This window comes from Protopterus annectens, chromosome 1.part1, assembly GCF_019279795.1.
Source record: "Protopterus annectens isolate FY-2018-M chromosome 1.part1, PAN1.0, whole genome shotgun sequence".
Lineage (NCBI taxonomy): Eukaryota > Metazoa > Chordata > Ceratodontiformes > Protopteridae > Protopterus > Protopterus annectens.
Window position 1 is genome coordinate 1,857,742,309 of NC_056726.1, and position 15,779 is coordinate 1,857,758,087.

A 15,779-nucleotide genomic window follows, 5' to 3' on the forward strand; every position below is an offset into this window, starting at 1 on the left:
AAGGCCTAAATCTTTATCTGTATCTAAAAAAACAACGCTCAGGCCACATGTTCAGGCCCCTATGCCTAAAAAGCAAATGATCAAAATGGCTGAAAATTTAATTACTCTAATCAGGGGTAGTCAATCCCCCCCCCCCCCCCAAAGAGGCCTAGGACTGAATTTGACTATGAATCCTCTGAACAGGACTCTGTTTCTTCTGAATCTTCTAATGATCTGGATTTGTCCATACCTACTTATGAGGACTCTGATGCAGAGGATTCCATTCCCTCTGCTTCTCCGCCTGAGGATTTCTCTTTTGGGGAAACTTTACATACCTTAAGGGAGCATTTCCACTGGGAAAGTTAGGATTTCTCTGAATCCAAAAAGAGGCTTAGGGATTTCCTTCTTCTTCCTCAGCATAAGCCTTTGGCTATACCTCCTGTACTAGATATTATTGATGATATGTTTTTGGAATCCAGTATGGCCCCTGATTCCTTGCCTCCAGCCCCTAGCAAACCAGGCAGGTACTACAGGGTTCCTGATTCCCACAAATTAATTTTTAAAAATCCTGTTGCCGACCCTGAAACCATTTCTCAGTGGCCCAAGGGCATTAAGGCTTCTACTGCTAAAACTCCTACCCCTTCTGATAGAGACTCCAGGGCACTGGATAGATGGGGTAAAAATGTTTATACTTCTGCAACCTTAGCGATCAGGGCTTTAAACTGTCAGTTTCATATGCTAAAATATCAACAGCATATCATAGGACTGCTTAAACAGAAAATGATGTTGATTTCTGACTGTGTGGAGAATAAAGATTTGCAGGATTTATTGCATTCAGCTGAACAAGTTGTAAAACATACTTTGCAATGTGGTTTTAATTCTTTAAAGGCCTCTTATAGGGCTGCTGTTACTGGGTCTGTGCTTAGAAGGCATGCTTGGCTTAAGGAGCAATCTCTGCCTGATCATGTTAAAGCAAAACTGTTGGATGCTCCTTTACAGTAGGACTGAAGAAGTTCTAAAAAAGATGGAAGATAAAGCTAAATCTATGCAAACTGTGAAAGATTTCTTACAAGTGCAACCTCCTAGATTTAGTAGGCATTGGCCTACTAAGAACTGGTCCTTTCCAGCTCCTCCCAGAGCCACTACGGCCAAACCCAGACATTCCAAAAGCACCAGGTTTCAGTCCCAAGGGACTTTCAGAACTAAGCAATGGGGTGCTTCCACTTCCAAATCTGGAAACAACAAGGCACCACCCTATGGTAAAAAGTCTCAATGACTTCCCTTTGAAATTACCAAGCACTTACCTATTTCCCCTACCCCTTTGTGGGGGGGGGGGGACTGGCTCTTCAGTCAAGAAACTGGCAACTTATAACTCAGGACAAATAGGATTTAAATATAGTGTCCCAGGGATACAGATTTCATTTCCACATGCTACCAACTCCAAACAGGTGGCCAGACCTGCCCCCAAATCCATGGGCAGAGGCTCAGAAATAAGTAATTCCGTCCTAAACATGGGGGCTATTCAACTAGTACCAGAAGAAGAAAAGGGACAATGTTTCTATTCCAGACTTTTTCTGGTACCCAGAAAAGACAAATCATGGTATCCAATTCTGGACCTGTCTACTCTAAACACCTTTCTGGACATTCCAAAATTCAAGATGCTGACTCTTCACCAGTTACTTCCTATGCAAGGCAAGGATGCCTGGTTGGCAACTCTCGACTTAAAAGAGGCTTACCTGCATATCCCAATCAGGGAATCTTGCAGAAGATTCCTACACTTCAAAGCAGGCTGCATGCATTATCAGTTCTCTGCACTGCCCTTTGGCTTGCCTACTGCTCCCAGGGTATTCACAAAGTGCCTGGCTCTAGTAATTGCATTTTGCAGGCAAGAAAATATTCAAATATATCCATACCTGGATGATTGTCTAATTCAGGCAGAAAACCAGGCAATTCTTCTAAAACATCTGGCGTTTGTAAAAAGAGTTCTAACCTGTCTAGGGTACACCATAAACGAAAAGAAATCTCAACTGGTACCCTCTCAAAAGATTACATTCCTGGGTGCAAGCTTGAATACAACTGCCAAGATGGCTTTCCTTATGCCAGAAAAGCAAATTAATTTGGTGACTTACTTCAAGCAGGTGGCCAGAAAAACCCTGCTATCTGCAAGGCAAATACTGCAAGCCTTGAGGTTCATGGCCTCCTGCATTCTTCTATTTCCATATGCAAGACTGAATATGAGGAAACTTCAGTGGTACTTAAAAAGTTTATAGAGTCAACATTGTCACAGCCTGGAAACAATGATTCCTATCATACCTTGCCTGCACCTAGAGTTCCTATGGTGGGGAGAGGCCTGCCACCAAAACAAGGGAATGCCATTCACACCACCCCCTGCCGCCCAAACCCTAACTACAGATGCATCAGACTATGCATGGGGGGCTCATCTGGCAGGGAAGTGCATTCAGGGCAAATGGAGCCCAAATCAAATGCACCTTCATATCAATCAAAAAGAAATGCTAGCTGTACAGAATGCACTAACAGCCTTCAAGGACTACCTTCATCCAGGACAATTACTGATAAAGACGGACAACACCATGGTTATGTGGTACATAAGCAAGCGGGGGGGGTACACATTCCTACGCTCTCTGCAGACTAACCATGGCATTGTGGAACACGGTTTTGAGCTACCAAGTACAACTACAAGCTCAATTCCTGCCAGGAAAACAGAATGTTCTGGCAGATGAACTTAGTAGAAATCTCATGGACCCTCATGAATGGAAACTGGAACCACTGATTTTCAACATGTTGGCATGCAAATGGGGGAGCCCAGGCATAGATCTTTTTGCCTCACCCCAGAACTACCAGTTGGGCAAATTTTGCACAAGAACTCATCACAAAAAAGCCTGGAAAGTGGATGCTCTGTCCTTCAGCTGGAAAAACCTATCAGTCTATGCCTTTCCCCCTCTGCCTCTGCTTTCCAAAGTTCTACTAAAAGTCAAACAGGACAAACAAAAAAATGATTTTGATTGCTCCAGACTGGCTCACCAGCACTGGTACCCACTCCTGCGCAGTGTGTCACACATTTCTCCATGCCACCTGCCTCAGACACCTTCCTTACTGTCTCAGCAGTAGAACCAAATTCTGCACCCTCAGCTCCAAACATTGAATCTTGCAGCTTGGCTAATCACTTAAATTCCCCCTTAGCATCCCTCAGCAAACTTGTGATGGATGTAATTTTGGAGGCGAGAAGACCTAGTACTAGAAAATCTTATGCTGACAAATGGAAAAGATTCTGTACCTGGAATCATTCTTAAGGGATGAGTACAGCAATGCCCAATTTACCTCAGATTTTGCAATACTTAACTGAGATGCTTCACAAGGGCCTGTCTTTTTCTTCCATAAAAATCCATGCCTCAGTCATTTCAGCTCATTACAGCACAGACCCCCCCCCTTCTCTCATCCTCTTCTAAAGCAGTATCTCAGAGGGGCCAAAACCTTGAGGCCACCCAGGAGAGCTCCAACCCCTGCCTGGGACCTTAACTTTGTATTGGAGAAACTCACTCTACCTCCTTTCGAGCCAACTGCATCTGCAGACTTAACATTTCTTTCCTGGAAAGCAGCCTTCCTTTTAGCAATCACTTCAGCTAGAAAGATATCTGTATTACAGGCCCTTATGGCAGTGGAGCCTCTCATCATCTTTCATGCGGACAGGGTGTCACTCAGGACCAGTCTATAATTCATGCCTAAGGTGGTATCCAGTGCGGTTCTTAATCAGTCCATTCATTTGCCAACTTTCTTTCCCAATCCACAGAACAAGGAAGAGCGGATTCTGCATTCATTGGATGTACACAGACAACTTAGATTCTACTTGGACAGGACTAAATCTCGAAGAAAAGCTGAACAACTGCTGGTAGCATTTGCTGCAGGGGCAGAGGGGAAGGCTATTTCAAAGCAAACTACTTCTAAATGGATAAGCCATTGCATTCATTTCTGTTAGAATCACCATGGAAAACCTATCCCCCAGGGGATCAGATCTCTTTCCACCAGGGCTGCATCTACTTCAGCAGCCTTTCTCAGAGGTGTTCCTACTAGGAATATTCTAGAAGCTGCTACCTGGAGTTCAGTTCATACTTTCACCAAGCATTATCACTTACCAATTTTCTCTGAATCCAGAGCTGGCTTTGCCACTGCTGTTTTGCAGGGCCTAATGCTGTATAAATCCATCCTCCCAACCTTAGCTTTGGGAATCTACCCAAATTTAATGACTGCAACAGTGAAACACGATGAACATAGTACAGTTGTGTACACTTACCATAAATGTAGATGTTCGAGTGTATTCACTTTTGCAGTCCTGGTTACCCTCCCTCCAACCCCCTGTTTTTCTTTTACTATACCTCTTTTTTTCATTTACTATGCTTAAAAGCCTTTTTGGTGCATTTGCTTTTGTTTGGAGGTATAATGTTGTGTTTCTAATTATATATACATATATATTGTGCTCCCCATTTTGGGGGCACCTGACATCTGGGGCAAGAAAAACTGATGTAATGGCGTTGGGTGTATGTTTTGTACCCCTGATGACCTGACGTCATGGAAGAAGGGACAGCAACTGACACAGGACACAAGACTTTGTTAATCAGGCCGACTGAGGGCAACCTGCCAGCAGATTAACCAAATGTAATGACTGCAACAGTGAATACACTCGAACATCTACATTTATGGTAAGTGTACACAACTGTACTTTCCATTGACCTGTACTAATTTCTGCCTGACTCACAAGAGACAGAGCTCTGGTCTCTTTTCAAGTTTTAATATGCAGTTAAAAGCAGAATACAAGTAAAACACATGGTAAATAAAACAAATCACAGTATTCAAAATAGAAAAAGGCAATAAAGTAATACAGCAAATAAAAAGCAAACTAACCTTTCCCCTCACAGCAAAGCCTAGCAGAGTCTGGGTGAGCCTTTCTAGTAAAGCTCTGAATTTTTTTATTTTACCCCTTAAATAGAAGGTTTAGTTCCTAGCTCCACCCCCTCAGTTCACAGATGATTAACCTTAACTGACCTGTTCTATTGACCTGTACTAATTTCTGCCTGACTCACAAGAGACAGAGCTGTGGTCTCTTTTCAAGTTTTAATATGCAGTTAAAAGCAGAATACAAGTAAAATACAAGGTAAATAAAACAAATCACAGTACTCAAAATAGAAAAAGGAAATAAAGTAATACAACAAATAAAAAGCAAACTAACCTTTCCCTCACAGCAAAGTGTAGCAGAGTCTGGGTGAGCCTTTCTAGTAAAGCTCTGAAATGTTTTATTTTACCCCTTTAATAGAAGGTTTAGTTCCTAGCTCCACCCCCTCAGTCACAGATGATTAACCTTAACTGACCTAATCTATTGACCTGTACTAATTTCTTCCTGACTCAGAAAAGACAGAGCTGTGGTCTCTTTTCAAGTTTTAATATGCAGTTAACAGCAGAATACAAGTAAAACACAAGGTAAATAAAACAAATCAAAGTATTCAAAATAGAAAAAGGCAATAAAGCAATACAACAAATAAAAAGCAAACTAACCTTTCCCTCACACCAATGTGTAGCAGAGTCTGGGTGCACCTTTCTAGTAAAGCTCTGAAATGTTTTATTTTACCCCTTAAATAGAAGGTTTAGTTTCTAGTTCCACCCCCTCATTTCACAGATGATTAACCTTAAGTGACCTGTACTAATTTCTGCCTGTCTCACAAGAGACAGAGTTGTGGTCTCTTTTCAGGTTTTAATATGCAGTTAAAAGCAGAATACAAGTAAAACACAAGGGAAATAAAACAAATCACAGTATTCAAAATAGAAAAAGGCAATAAAGTAATACAACAAATAAAAAGCAAACTAACCTTTCCCTCACAGCAAAGTGTAGCGGAGTCTGGGTGAGCCTTTCAAGTAAAGCTCTGAAAGGCTGACTCTCCAATGTACCAGCATTTCCTCCCTCTTTCTACCCCATCTTAACCTACTTCCTTTCCAGTTGTACACACCTCTTTCTCTCTCCCTTTTTTCACTTCAATCTTTTCTAACTTCTTATCTCATCTACCGCATATTAAACTCTAGCTATATTCTCAAAATATATGTACTTCCTTGCAATGCTTGATACACCCAGTGCTACAACTTTGTCTCATTTTCTAAAGTATAAATCCATTTACTTCCTTCAAAAATTTAGAGCTACTAAAAACTGTATACACTTTTACACATTGATGTAAATACTTTACTGTATATACCTGTCTTGTAACTGGTTTTTTTCTGCGAAATGTAACTGAGCTTTTTCTTGAAAACTGTCTAAATGCAAATGTTAATATAAATGTACTTTGATGGAGCTTTTCTCCTTGGGGACCCGCTGAAAATGGGATTTGCTCATTTAGACTTTCCCTGTCAGCAAATACAAATAAACACATTGGATGTAAGCTAGTCCAACACAAAAACAAAAAAATGCATAATAGTTAAGTAGGCTAAGTTATTCATTCAATGATGAGGTTAATGTGCTTACTGGATGGTCAACAACTGTTAGCTGCTAACAGATTACACTTGCACAAATACTGAAAAAGTCCTCTACTCAGGCACTGTTAGAATCACAGAAGTGAAATGATAATAATAGCACTCTTTTAGGACTTGAACCCAATACCTCCAACACACCTTACTGGTGTCATTACAGCTAGACTGTCAAGAGCCACACGAAAGGGAACTGTTGAGTTTTTCACTTAAGAGCTTAATCCTTTTAGCTACGAAGCCCCCATCATGGTCCAAACATTATTGCTTCTCCAGATTGTGCCTCCTATTTTTACTTGTGTTATTTAACTAATATGTTTGTGTCTGTGTATGTGTTTAATATGTATTTATGTGTATGTTTTAAACTATTTTTCTTGTATATTTTTACTCAGAAAAATATTCATTCTTATATTCTCTCACCTATGGACTTCTTACTTTTGCAGACCCCCTGTGAGTCCAGAAGGCTCTATTCCACTAACAGGAGATAGCCAGACAGATGCAGATATTCTGGCTTTTGTTAAAGCTAGGCAGAACCTCATGCAGAGAAAAGGTAAGTGATAATTGTCTTCTTAACACATGTATTGTTTATGAATATCTTATTAGAATCTGTCTTAAATGTTTATGAATATCTTATTAGAATCTGTCTTAAAGAAAAACACATTTGTTGCTGTTTACTCATGAGATTGATTTCAAAAGTTTGTAAGTGAGAGTAATTTAAAATGTTGTCTATGTTTTCTTTTTAAGGAGAATAAACTTAAAAACCTAATAACAGTACACTGCATTATCTTTCAATTTAGTAGGATTTGTTTTTACTCGGTGCCACAAGGACAGTTGATGTGTCTCGCAGTAGACAAATGTGCAGATCATTTGTGGTTAAAATATGTCTAAACAAAACTTTGAAAAGCTTCAAAACATAGCTAAAGAGGCACTAACAAAGTGTATTATTTTAAGATGAGCCATGCCAAATTGATGTTACTGCTTTGGGGAATGACTCTTGTTTAGCATATACTCCTTTCAGTACAGTATCATGTAAATAAACTTGCAAAGCAGATGGATAGAATGTAAAATGCAGTATCACATTGTTCAGAATTATGTTTCCATTTTTTTGAGATTGTTGCCACAAAACTTGAATGCACTGCTTATAATTTGGGTTCATAAATTCACAGCCATCAGACCTGAAGCAGCCCTCAAACATGCACAAGTCTGGGTGAATGAAGGTATTACATTACATTCTAAGCTGCACTTTCTTTTTGTTTTGCAAATTGTGAAACTAGGCTGACTTTGCTAGTTTTCCATTAGTCCTCATTATCATTTGAGTTTGAGATCCCTCTGGAAATTATTAGATGGCTTTATAAGTTTTCTTTGTGGTCAGGATTAATTTGAATTCATATTTCAACCTATCAGCTGCCATTGTTGTGATTATCACTTTGTGTACCCCCTCACAACACAGCAGTATGTGGTGAATGAAACGTGGATTATTATTTAGCACACCATAAAATCACTATCTTTTCACTGTATGGCATTAGCTGCTTTTATATTTCTCTGTGGCTGTTTTATGTAATATGAGCAGAACTAAGTTGTGAAGAAGTGTGTCTGAAAAGTAGTTCTAGACAGCTTATCCACTCCTATCACAGGGCATTCATAACATTTAATTATTATTTACTTTATTTTATTTTTATTTTACATTTGTTTACTGGAAAAGGCCAACTGGACATAGGTCCTTTTTCAGCGGTGGCCCGGGGAGAAAAGCTCCAATTAATACATAATATTTACATAAAATCATAGCTGCAAATAGACTAAAATTTGAAAAGGAGTTTATGGAAAGTACAAATTATGATGCAAATAAAATAGTTGTATGACAAGAGTAAGGCAGTTGCCCCACCTAACTTCGAAGTAGCCCTGGAAGTGACTTCATAGTTATGCAAGCATGAAAACTGTAAAATTGGTTTTATTAAACAACGTAGGTCTTTTCAGTACAGGGGCCATAAAAAGAAGCACAGTTTGCATTGTTATTTCATGTGTGTGTGTGTGTGTGTGTGTGTGTGTGTGTGTGTGTGTACACACACACACACACATACTTTAATTGTGCTTTTGATGTCATAGCTCTGGATGTCATCCCTTTCATCAAAGTCAGACTGGTCAGTGACCTTCTCATCAAAAATCACCAGTACAGACATATTTTCTTTCTCACTCTCTCGTGTGTGTGTGTGTGTGTGTGTGTGCTTGCTTGTTTGTGTGTGTGTGTGTGTGTGTGTGTGTGTGTGTGTGTGTGTGTGTGTGTGTAGTTATATGTTGAAGTGGTTTAGTCTTTGTGGGTGTATTTCTGTATCTCTGGAGATATAAATGTATATTTGGATGGCGCAGTGGTGCAGCAGTTAACATTGTTGCCTCACAGCAAGAGGTTCTCCGGATCAATTTTTGGTTGGGGTGCCTTCTGTGCGGAGTCTACATGCCCTCCCTACATTTATGTGGGTTTCCTCCGCATGCTCCGATTTCCTCCTACATTTCTCCACAGGCCTCTGCTGAAAATCGGCTTTGTTCCAAGTCAGTCTTTCCCATTAAACAAATGTTTAAATAAAATAAATAAATAAGTAAATCTGCATCTACATACGGGTCCACTTCTTAATTTCGAAATATCAGAATCTCGAGATTAATAATAATGAACCCAAAATCTCAAGGTATTGAAATTAAGAAAAAAAAAATGGCAAGTGCTAGAACTATGTAACCAAAAGTGATCAAACTTCAGTGCTGAAAATTTTTAATTTACCAGAAAAAGGTTCATTAGACATTTTTTGCAGGGGGAGCCAAGCCTGTCTGCAATGCCATATCCCTTGATCAATATACATATATACCAACTCTGAGGTCACACCACAGTGCGGAATGTATGACTCCTCTTTCACAACAAAGTAGACTCTTGATTACTAAGATGTATGGCATACACATAGATATAGGAACACATTTAAACTGACTGTTTTATGAAGAATTATGCAACTTGACACTGTTGAAAGATATATATATATATATATATATATATATATATATATATATATACCCTAATACATATATAAATTATCATCTTCATCAACCCCTTTTTTCCCCATTTTCTACATGGGGGTTGGGTGTCAGTTCAGCGTTCATCATCTCTTTCTATTCAGTGCCACTCTCCTACTTTCTTTGACCGTCATTATTGACTGTTACAGGTCTTCTGTCATATGATCCATCTGTCTCTTTACTGGATATCCTTGTTTCATCTTGCCTTCTTCCTGTCTGTCCCAAATCTTCTTCACACAATTGTATGTATTCTACTTTCTGCACATGTGCCTGAACAACTGTAATCTGTTTTCTTTATCATCCTCTGCAATTGGAACTACTTGTGCTTTTGGTTTGATGTCCTCATTTCTTAATCTGCCCCAGAGTATGCATTCTACACTCCATCTCAGGCATATCATCTCCATCACCTCCAGCTTCCTCAACTGCTCTGCCTTTATTGCCCTGTTTCTTTACCATACTAGTCACATTACTGTTCTGTGCACCTTAGTATTCAGCTTCTTCTTTGACATTCTTCTGTCACTTACCATTTTTAATGCTCTATGCCAGTTGGCTGCAGCCGCTCTGATTCTAGGTTTGACCTCCTCATTCAGACTTCCCTTCTGTAGATCAGTGTGTGTGTATGTACCTTTAAGAAGCTATTTAAGGGCTTGCACAAGTGTATAAATACTGAGCATGTGTGAGCCTGACTGCCATTTTGTAGTAAGCTGTTGAAATGTAAGCATGTATGTCTGCAAGGTCTGGCTGTTAATCATTTTGTTTATATTTTATGATGCTGCTATCCATCCTGATGTGTTTCTAATTATTAAAGCATCTGAACGAAATACCCCATCTGCTTGTCATCTGTGTAAGAGAGGGACGAGCGACACCTTCCCTCAACCCACCCCAAGAGGGTCTATATTATAACCTCGACCGTTCAGAATGTCAACAATGTCTTCATCAACACATGTGTCGAACAGCCACTTCAGCGAATGGCCACGTCATCAATTTCTTTCCAAGGGAAAGAAATCGGTTGCCCGTTGTTTTACATCTGCCCTTTTCCCCACTGTACTGTGATCTTGGAGTTATTATATTTAGTTAGGGGGGTGGAGGCACAGTCCCCCACATTGGGGAGTGTGGGGTGTGAAGCCCCCCACTTTATATTGTTTGATGTTAAGTTGTCTATCTCGCCTTCATTCTTGCTGGTTGGGTTCGGAGCCGATCCTCGGCTCCGACTAGGCCATCTTCTAAAGCTCGAGAGCTATTTACTGGCTCGAGGCCTCTCCATATCCCACAATGCCTGGCACTAGATCCCCAGATCTCATTTGCCGCTTCTGCTACGAGGTTGCTTTTGCTGGCTCAGGTCGTATTTTTGTCTTTTGATTTTTTTCATATAAATAGTTAGTGTTTAGTCTTTATTATAGTAGTTTTAGTACTTATTGTCTCTGTGTAGTTTTAGATATATCCCATCTCCTTAGAAAACTCGTTTTTACTGTTAGAGAGTCCCCCCCCCTCTCTTTTTCTCTCTTCAAGATAGCCGTTTTAGTTAGAGGCTAACCCTTGTTCTCTAAAATACCTTTTGTAGGGTTTTCAGGTAGAAATAGTTGTAGTACTTTACTTTTTCTAGTATATATATATATATATATATATATATATATATATATATATATATATATATTATAGTTATAGGGTGTGTGTGTTGTTAAGGTGTGGTAACTGTTTTTTGTGTGTATGTACGGTTATTTATACTTGTTACCTACTGTTGTACTGTTGGCCTTTTTTTCCTGTGATATTTCTTTTTACAGGATGTCCAGAGATACTAAGGTATTGGGATTCAAGAAGTTTGACTCATGCTGTCAGAAGATGTCTCTGACAGATGGTCACACTTCTTGTGTCTACTCCTTGGGCGCCCTACACCTGCAGGACTCTTGTTCGGTGTGTTACACCTTTAGTCCAAGAGTCCTGCAGGAGTGTAGGAATAAGTTAATCCTTAGAGGATTACTAAAACCTGAAGGGTCACCTGCTAAGACTCAGCCAGGGAAACCCTCCAAGCCATCGAAGCCGTTGGCTCCCAGCTCGGAGCCGTCGTCGTGTGTGGCGTCTGCTTCGACTTCGGTTCCGGCCGGAACTGAAGTACCTGCCTCTCAGTCGGCTCCGATCCTGGTGTCGAAACCTTCAGGGAGCCGAAAGCGTTCTAGGTCCCCATCCCTAGAGTCGATTCACTCGGCTCCGGGGTCGCCTCTATTACAGTCAGAGCGAAGTCACCGATCTCACTCTTCTCGGTCTTCGAGACTGTCTGACCATGACTTGGGGAGAGTGGTGAGCAGACTTCTGAAATCGCAGGCCCTGGCTAAAATGCTATCCAGCCACCCTCATCAGGGTTCGGCTCTGCCCATCTCTACAGTAGTTCCTCCTTTGACTCATCCCCTGAGTTCGGCGCCGGAGCTGGTTGGGGTTCGGATCGTGGAACCGTCGATGCCGATACCTACCCTTTTGGTTCCTTCGGCTCCGATCACTTCCATGGCGCTGTCCTTGGAGGGATCTGGGCGCCGAGACTCCCTTGTCAGTTCCGAGGGGGCGAGTGGCATCGGACCTTTGTCTGATCCCATTCTCCCTCCTCAGAGCTTCGGCGCAGGTGAGCTCGGCTCCTACATCGGTCTCGGAGCCATCCCTCTCAGGTTCCGGTCTTTTTGGAGCCTGAGCCTTCTTCTCTGCCGGGAAGGGGTGCCTTTGAGATCATGAGAAGTGTGCTGGCCCCTCAGTCAGCCCCACGATCAGCCTCTTTGACTCCTCCCCCCATGGTGCCTGCGTCTGCCTCTGCCCCTCCTCCAGATGCCAAAAGCGCTCCAGGTCGCCCCAGTGGGCACGTCCTCCTCTTCCAAGGCCTCCCCTGATCATTCAGAGGAGCCCCCTCGAAAGAGGAAATTTAAGAGGAAGCATGTTGACTCCCCTGAGTCTGTCACTTCGGATACCGATTTAGAGGATTCGGAAGGGTCCCCGAGGTCCCCCTCTGAAGATGTCTCCTTCTCAGACATCCTTGAGATGCTTAGGCAGATGGGAAACTGGACTACCCTTAACCCTTCTGAGGATGAGTCGGTATATCTGGACGCGTTTGGTTCTCATCCCTCCACCTCCTGGGTGTCTCCGCCTTTCAATCCACTGATGGCAGTGGTGGCTTGAAAGGCATGGTCAGCACCAGACACAGTGGAGCCAACTCCCCGAAGGCCCACGAAATTCATCACAGCACCACAAGACAAACAATTTTTGACAAAGGGTGTCCCTGTTGTTGCTATGGTGGTAACAGTGGCCATGAAAAAGGAGTTGGCTGAGACTTCTTCATCTGTCCATCCCCCTAATAAGGAGTCTAGGATGATGGACAGATACAGGAAGCGGATGTTTTCCTCAGCGACCTTTTCCATGCGGTCGCTGAACTATTTGTGCCATTTTACAAGCCTTCAAAGGGATCTCCTTAAGGAGCTAGGAGATACCCTTCAAGATCCATCAGCTGCGGGGGCCCAGGATAAGACTACCTCCCAGCTGGCGACTCTTAATTCAATAGTGAACTCCTCCATGCAGCTCATTTCTTATGCGGCCGATGGGGCGAGTAGAGCTGCAGGCACAGGTGTGGCCTTGAGAAGGCATGCTTGGATCCAGTTATGTAACTTTGCGGACCCCTTTAAGGCGTCTTTCACCAATACCCCTTTTGATGGTTCTGCTCTTTTTGGACCACAGGTGAAGGATACCCTTACCAGGTGTGAGCAGGAAGGCAAGCCTCTCTCTGCTGTGGGAGTCTGTTTTTCCACTCCTTCTAGACCATACCCCAAAGGTCAGAAAAGTGGCAAAATGTGGTTCCGGAAACCCCAGGGAGCCGTGCCTGACACACGTGGTGAGTTTCCCTCCAGGGGCAGAGGAGGGAACAACAATAGACGCCGCCCTCGAGGCAGAGGGGGCCTGCAAAATCAGGGCAGCAGAGATTCCTTCTCTGACAAGCCCTTCCAGCATCCCTGAGGGGCTGCCCACCTTCGGAAGCAGTCGGGGGAAGATTATCACTGTACCCATAAGCCTGGCAAGACATAACTCGACAGATGGGTACAGTCTATCATATCCGGAGGTTACAGAATTCCCTTCGTTCATACCCCCGTAAGGTCAAACAAATCCCTTCCAGATGTTCCACCCAGTCTAAGGGAACAAGCAGTCCAAGAGATCTCAAAACTGCTACAAAAAAGAGCCATCTAACGAGTCCCAGCAGACCAGCGAGGATCCGGAATTTACTCAAGGTTCTTTTTGGTACCAAAAAAGACAGGGGACTGGAGACCCATTTTGGATCTCAGCAGACTAAACAGGAATGTACAAAGAATGAAGTTCCGGATGGTCACGCTTCAGTCCATTCTACCCTTTTTGGGTGAGGACAATTGGATGTGCTCCATAGATCTTCAGAATGCATACTACCATATCAAAATGGACAGGCGCTCCAGAAGATTCCTCCGCTTCCGGCTGGGAGCCAGTCATTATCAGTTCCGAGCTCTGCCCTTTGGTCTCACCACAGCCCCCAGGGTGTTCACCAAATGTATGGCAGTAGTTACCTCTCACCTGAGATGGCAAGGATTCCAGGTGTTTCCCTATCTAGACGACTGGCTCCTTACTGCTACCACCAGACATCAGCTGCTACAAGCCAAGAACTACACCATCCAAACTTGCTCCAGGCTAGGTATCACAATAAATTTTGAAAAGTCTGCATTGTCGCCTTGCCAGTCTATAACCTTTATAGGCACAAGTTTAAGCACAAAAGACATGTCAGCGAGACTTCCGTTACACAGAGTATTAGATATTCGCCAACATGTATAGGTGTTATTAGGATGCAAGAAAATTCAGGCCAGATTCGTCCTAAAGACATTGGACCTCATGGCAGCAGCGATCATACTAGTCCCACTGGCTCGTTTTCATATGAGGATTCTTCAGTGGTTGCTTTTCACCCAATGGTCATTTCTACAACTTCCAATGTCTCACATGATTATGATTACACAGACATGCAAAGACCAGCTTGCTTGGTGGATGGTTTCCCCGTCATTACCCCAGGGCAGACCATTTGTTCTTCCTCCTCCAGTAGCCACGGTGACCACGGATGCCTCCCTGATCGGGTGAGGGGGGCACTTTCAGGGCAGAACAGTCCAAGGCACCTGGCAACCCCACGAGTACCATCTGCATATCAATTTCTTGGAGATGAGAGCTGTACTTTTAGCGTTGCAAACTCCTCAGAACTCTCTTCCCACCGGGACCATTGCAATTCAGACAGACAATATGTCGGTAGTGTGGTACATCAACAATGTGGTACATCAACAAGCAGGGCGGAATCAAGTCCAACCCCCTATGTCGAGAAGCACTCAGACTCTGGCAATGGGCGATCTCTTCCCAGCGGTTTCTGATAGCAACTCACATCCCTGGGAAGTCCAACGTTATAGTGGACAGGCTGAGCAGAGCAATTCTCATGCCTCAAGAGTGGTCTCTCAATCAGACAGTGGCGGACCAAATCTTCTCAAATGTGGTCAGCCTTGCTGCGACCTCTTCGCCATCTTCTTCAACACCAAGTGCGACAGTTTCTTTTCTCTCCTCCCTCTTCCCGGATACCCTCCCAGAGACGCTCTAATCCATGATTGGCCTCAGGGTCTTCTTTATGCATTCCCTCCATTTCCCCTGATTCCCAAACTAATACAGAAAGCTACCGCGCTGGGATGCAAGATGATCCTCATTGCCCCCTACTGGCCTCAACAAATTTGGTTTCTGTTCCTGCATCATCACCTCCTGGAGTAGTCCTGGACCCTGGACCCAGTACCAGACCTCCTGATCCATCAGTCGGGCAGGCTGCACCAATCCCTGCAGTCTCTCAACCTCACTGCTTGGTTGCTCCACTTCCAACCTTAGCCAGGCTTCTGGACATTTCCCAATCGGTGTGTGAAATCATCTTATCTTCGCACAAATCTACCACCAGAAAAACTTATGCTAGTAAGTGGAAACGTTTCTCTTGCTGGGCAGAGTCTAAAAGCATAGATCTCTTTTCAGCCCCGGTCCACCAAGTTTTAGATTTCTTAGCGGAACTTTTTCAGGCTGGGTCCTCTTCTGCCACCATTAGAGTTCAGTTAGCCGCAATTTCAAATTTTCATACAGGACTATCTGAAACTAGTATCATGTCCCATAAGCTTTGCAAAGCTTTTCTCAAAGGGACTACTTTGATCAGGCCCCCAGTAAGAGATCCCCTG

The 15,779-nt window shown here is 42.9% G+C and overlaps 1 protein-coding gene across 1 annotated transcript in view; it reads left to right on the forward strand.

Annotated features, from left to right (window-relative positions):
• Window positions 1–15,779, forward strand: part of KIF6 (kinesin family member 6) — a 4,303,753-nt gene that overhangs the window by 3,957,808 nt on the left and 330,166 nt on the right. The window contains exon 21 of the mRNA XM_044084863.1: window positions 6,942–7,048. Coding sequence (XP_043940798.1) covers window positions 6,942–7,048 — 107 coding nt within the window. The remainder of the gene's footprint in view (window positions 1–6,941; window positions 7,049–15,779) is intronic.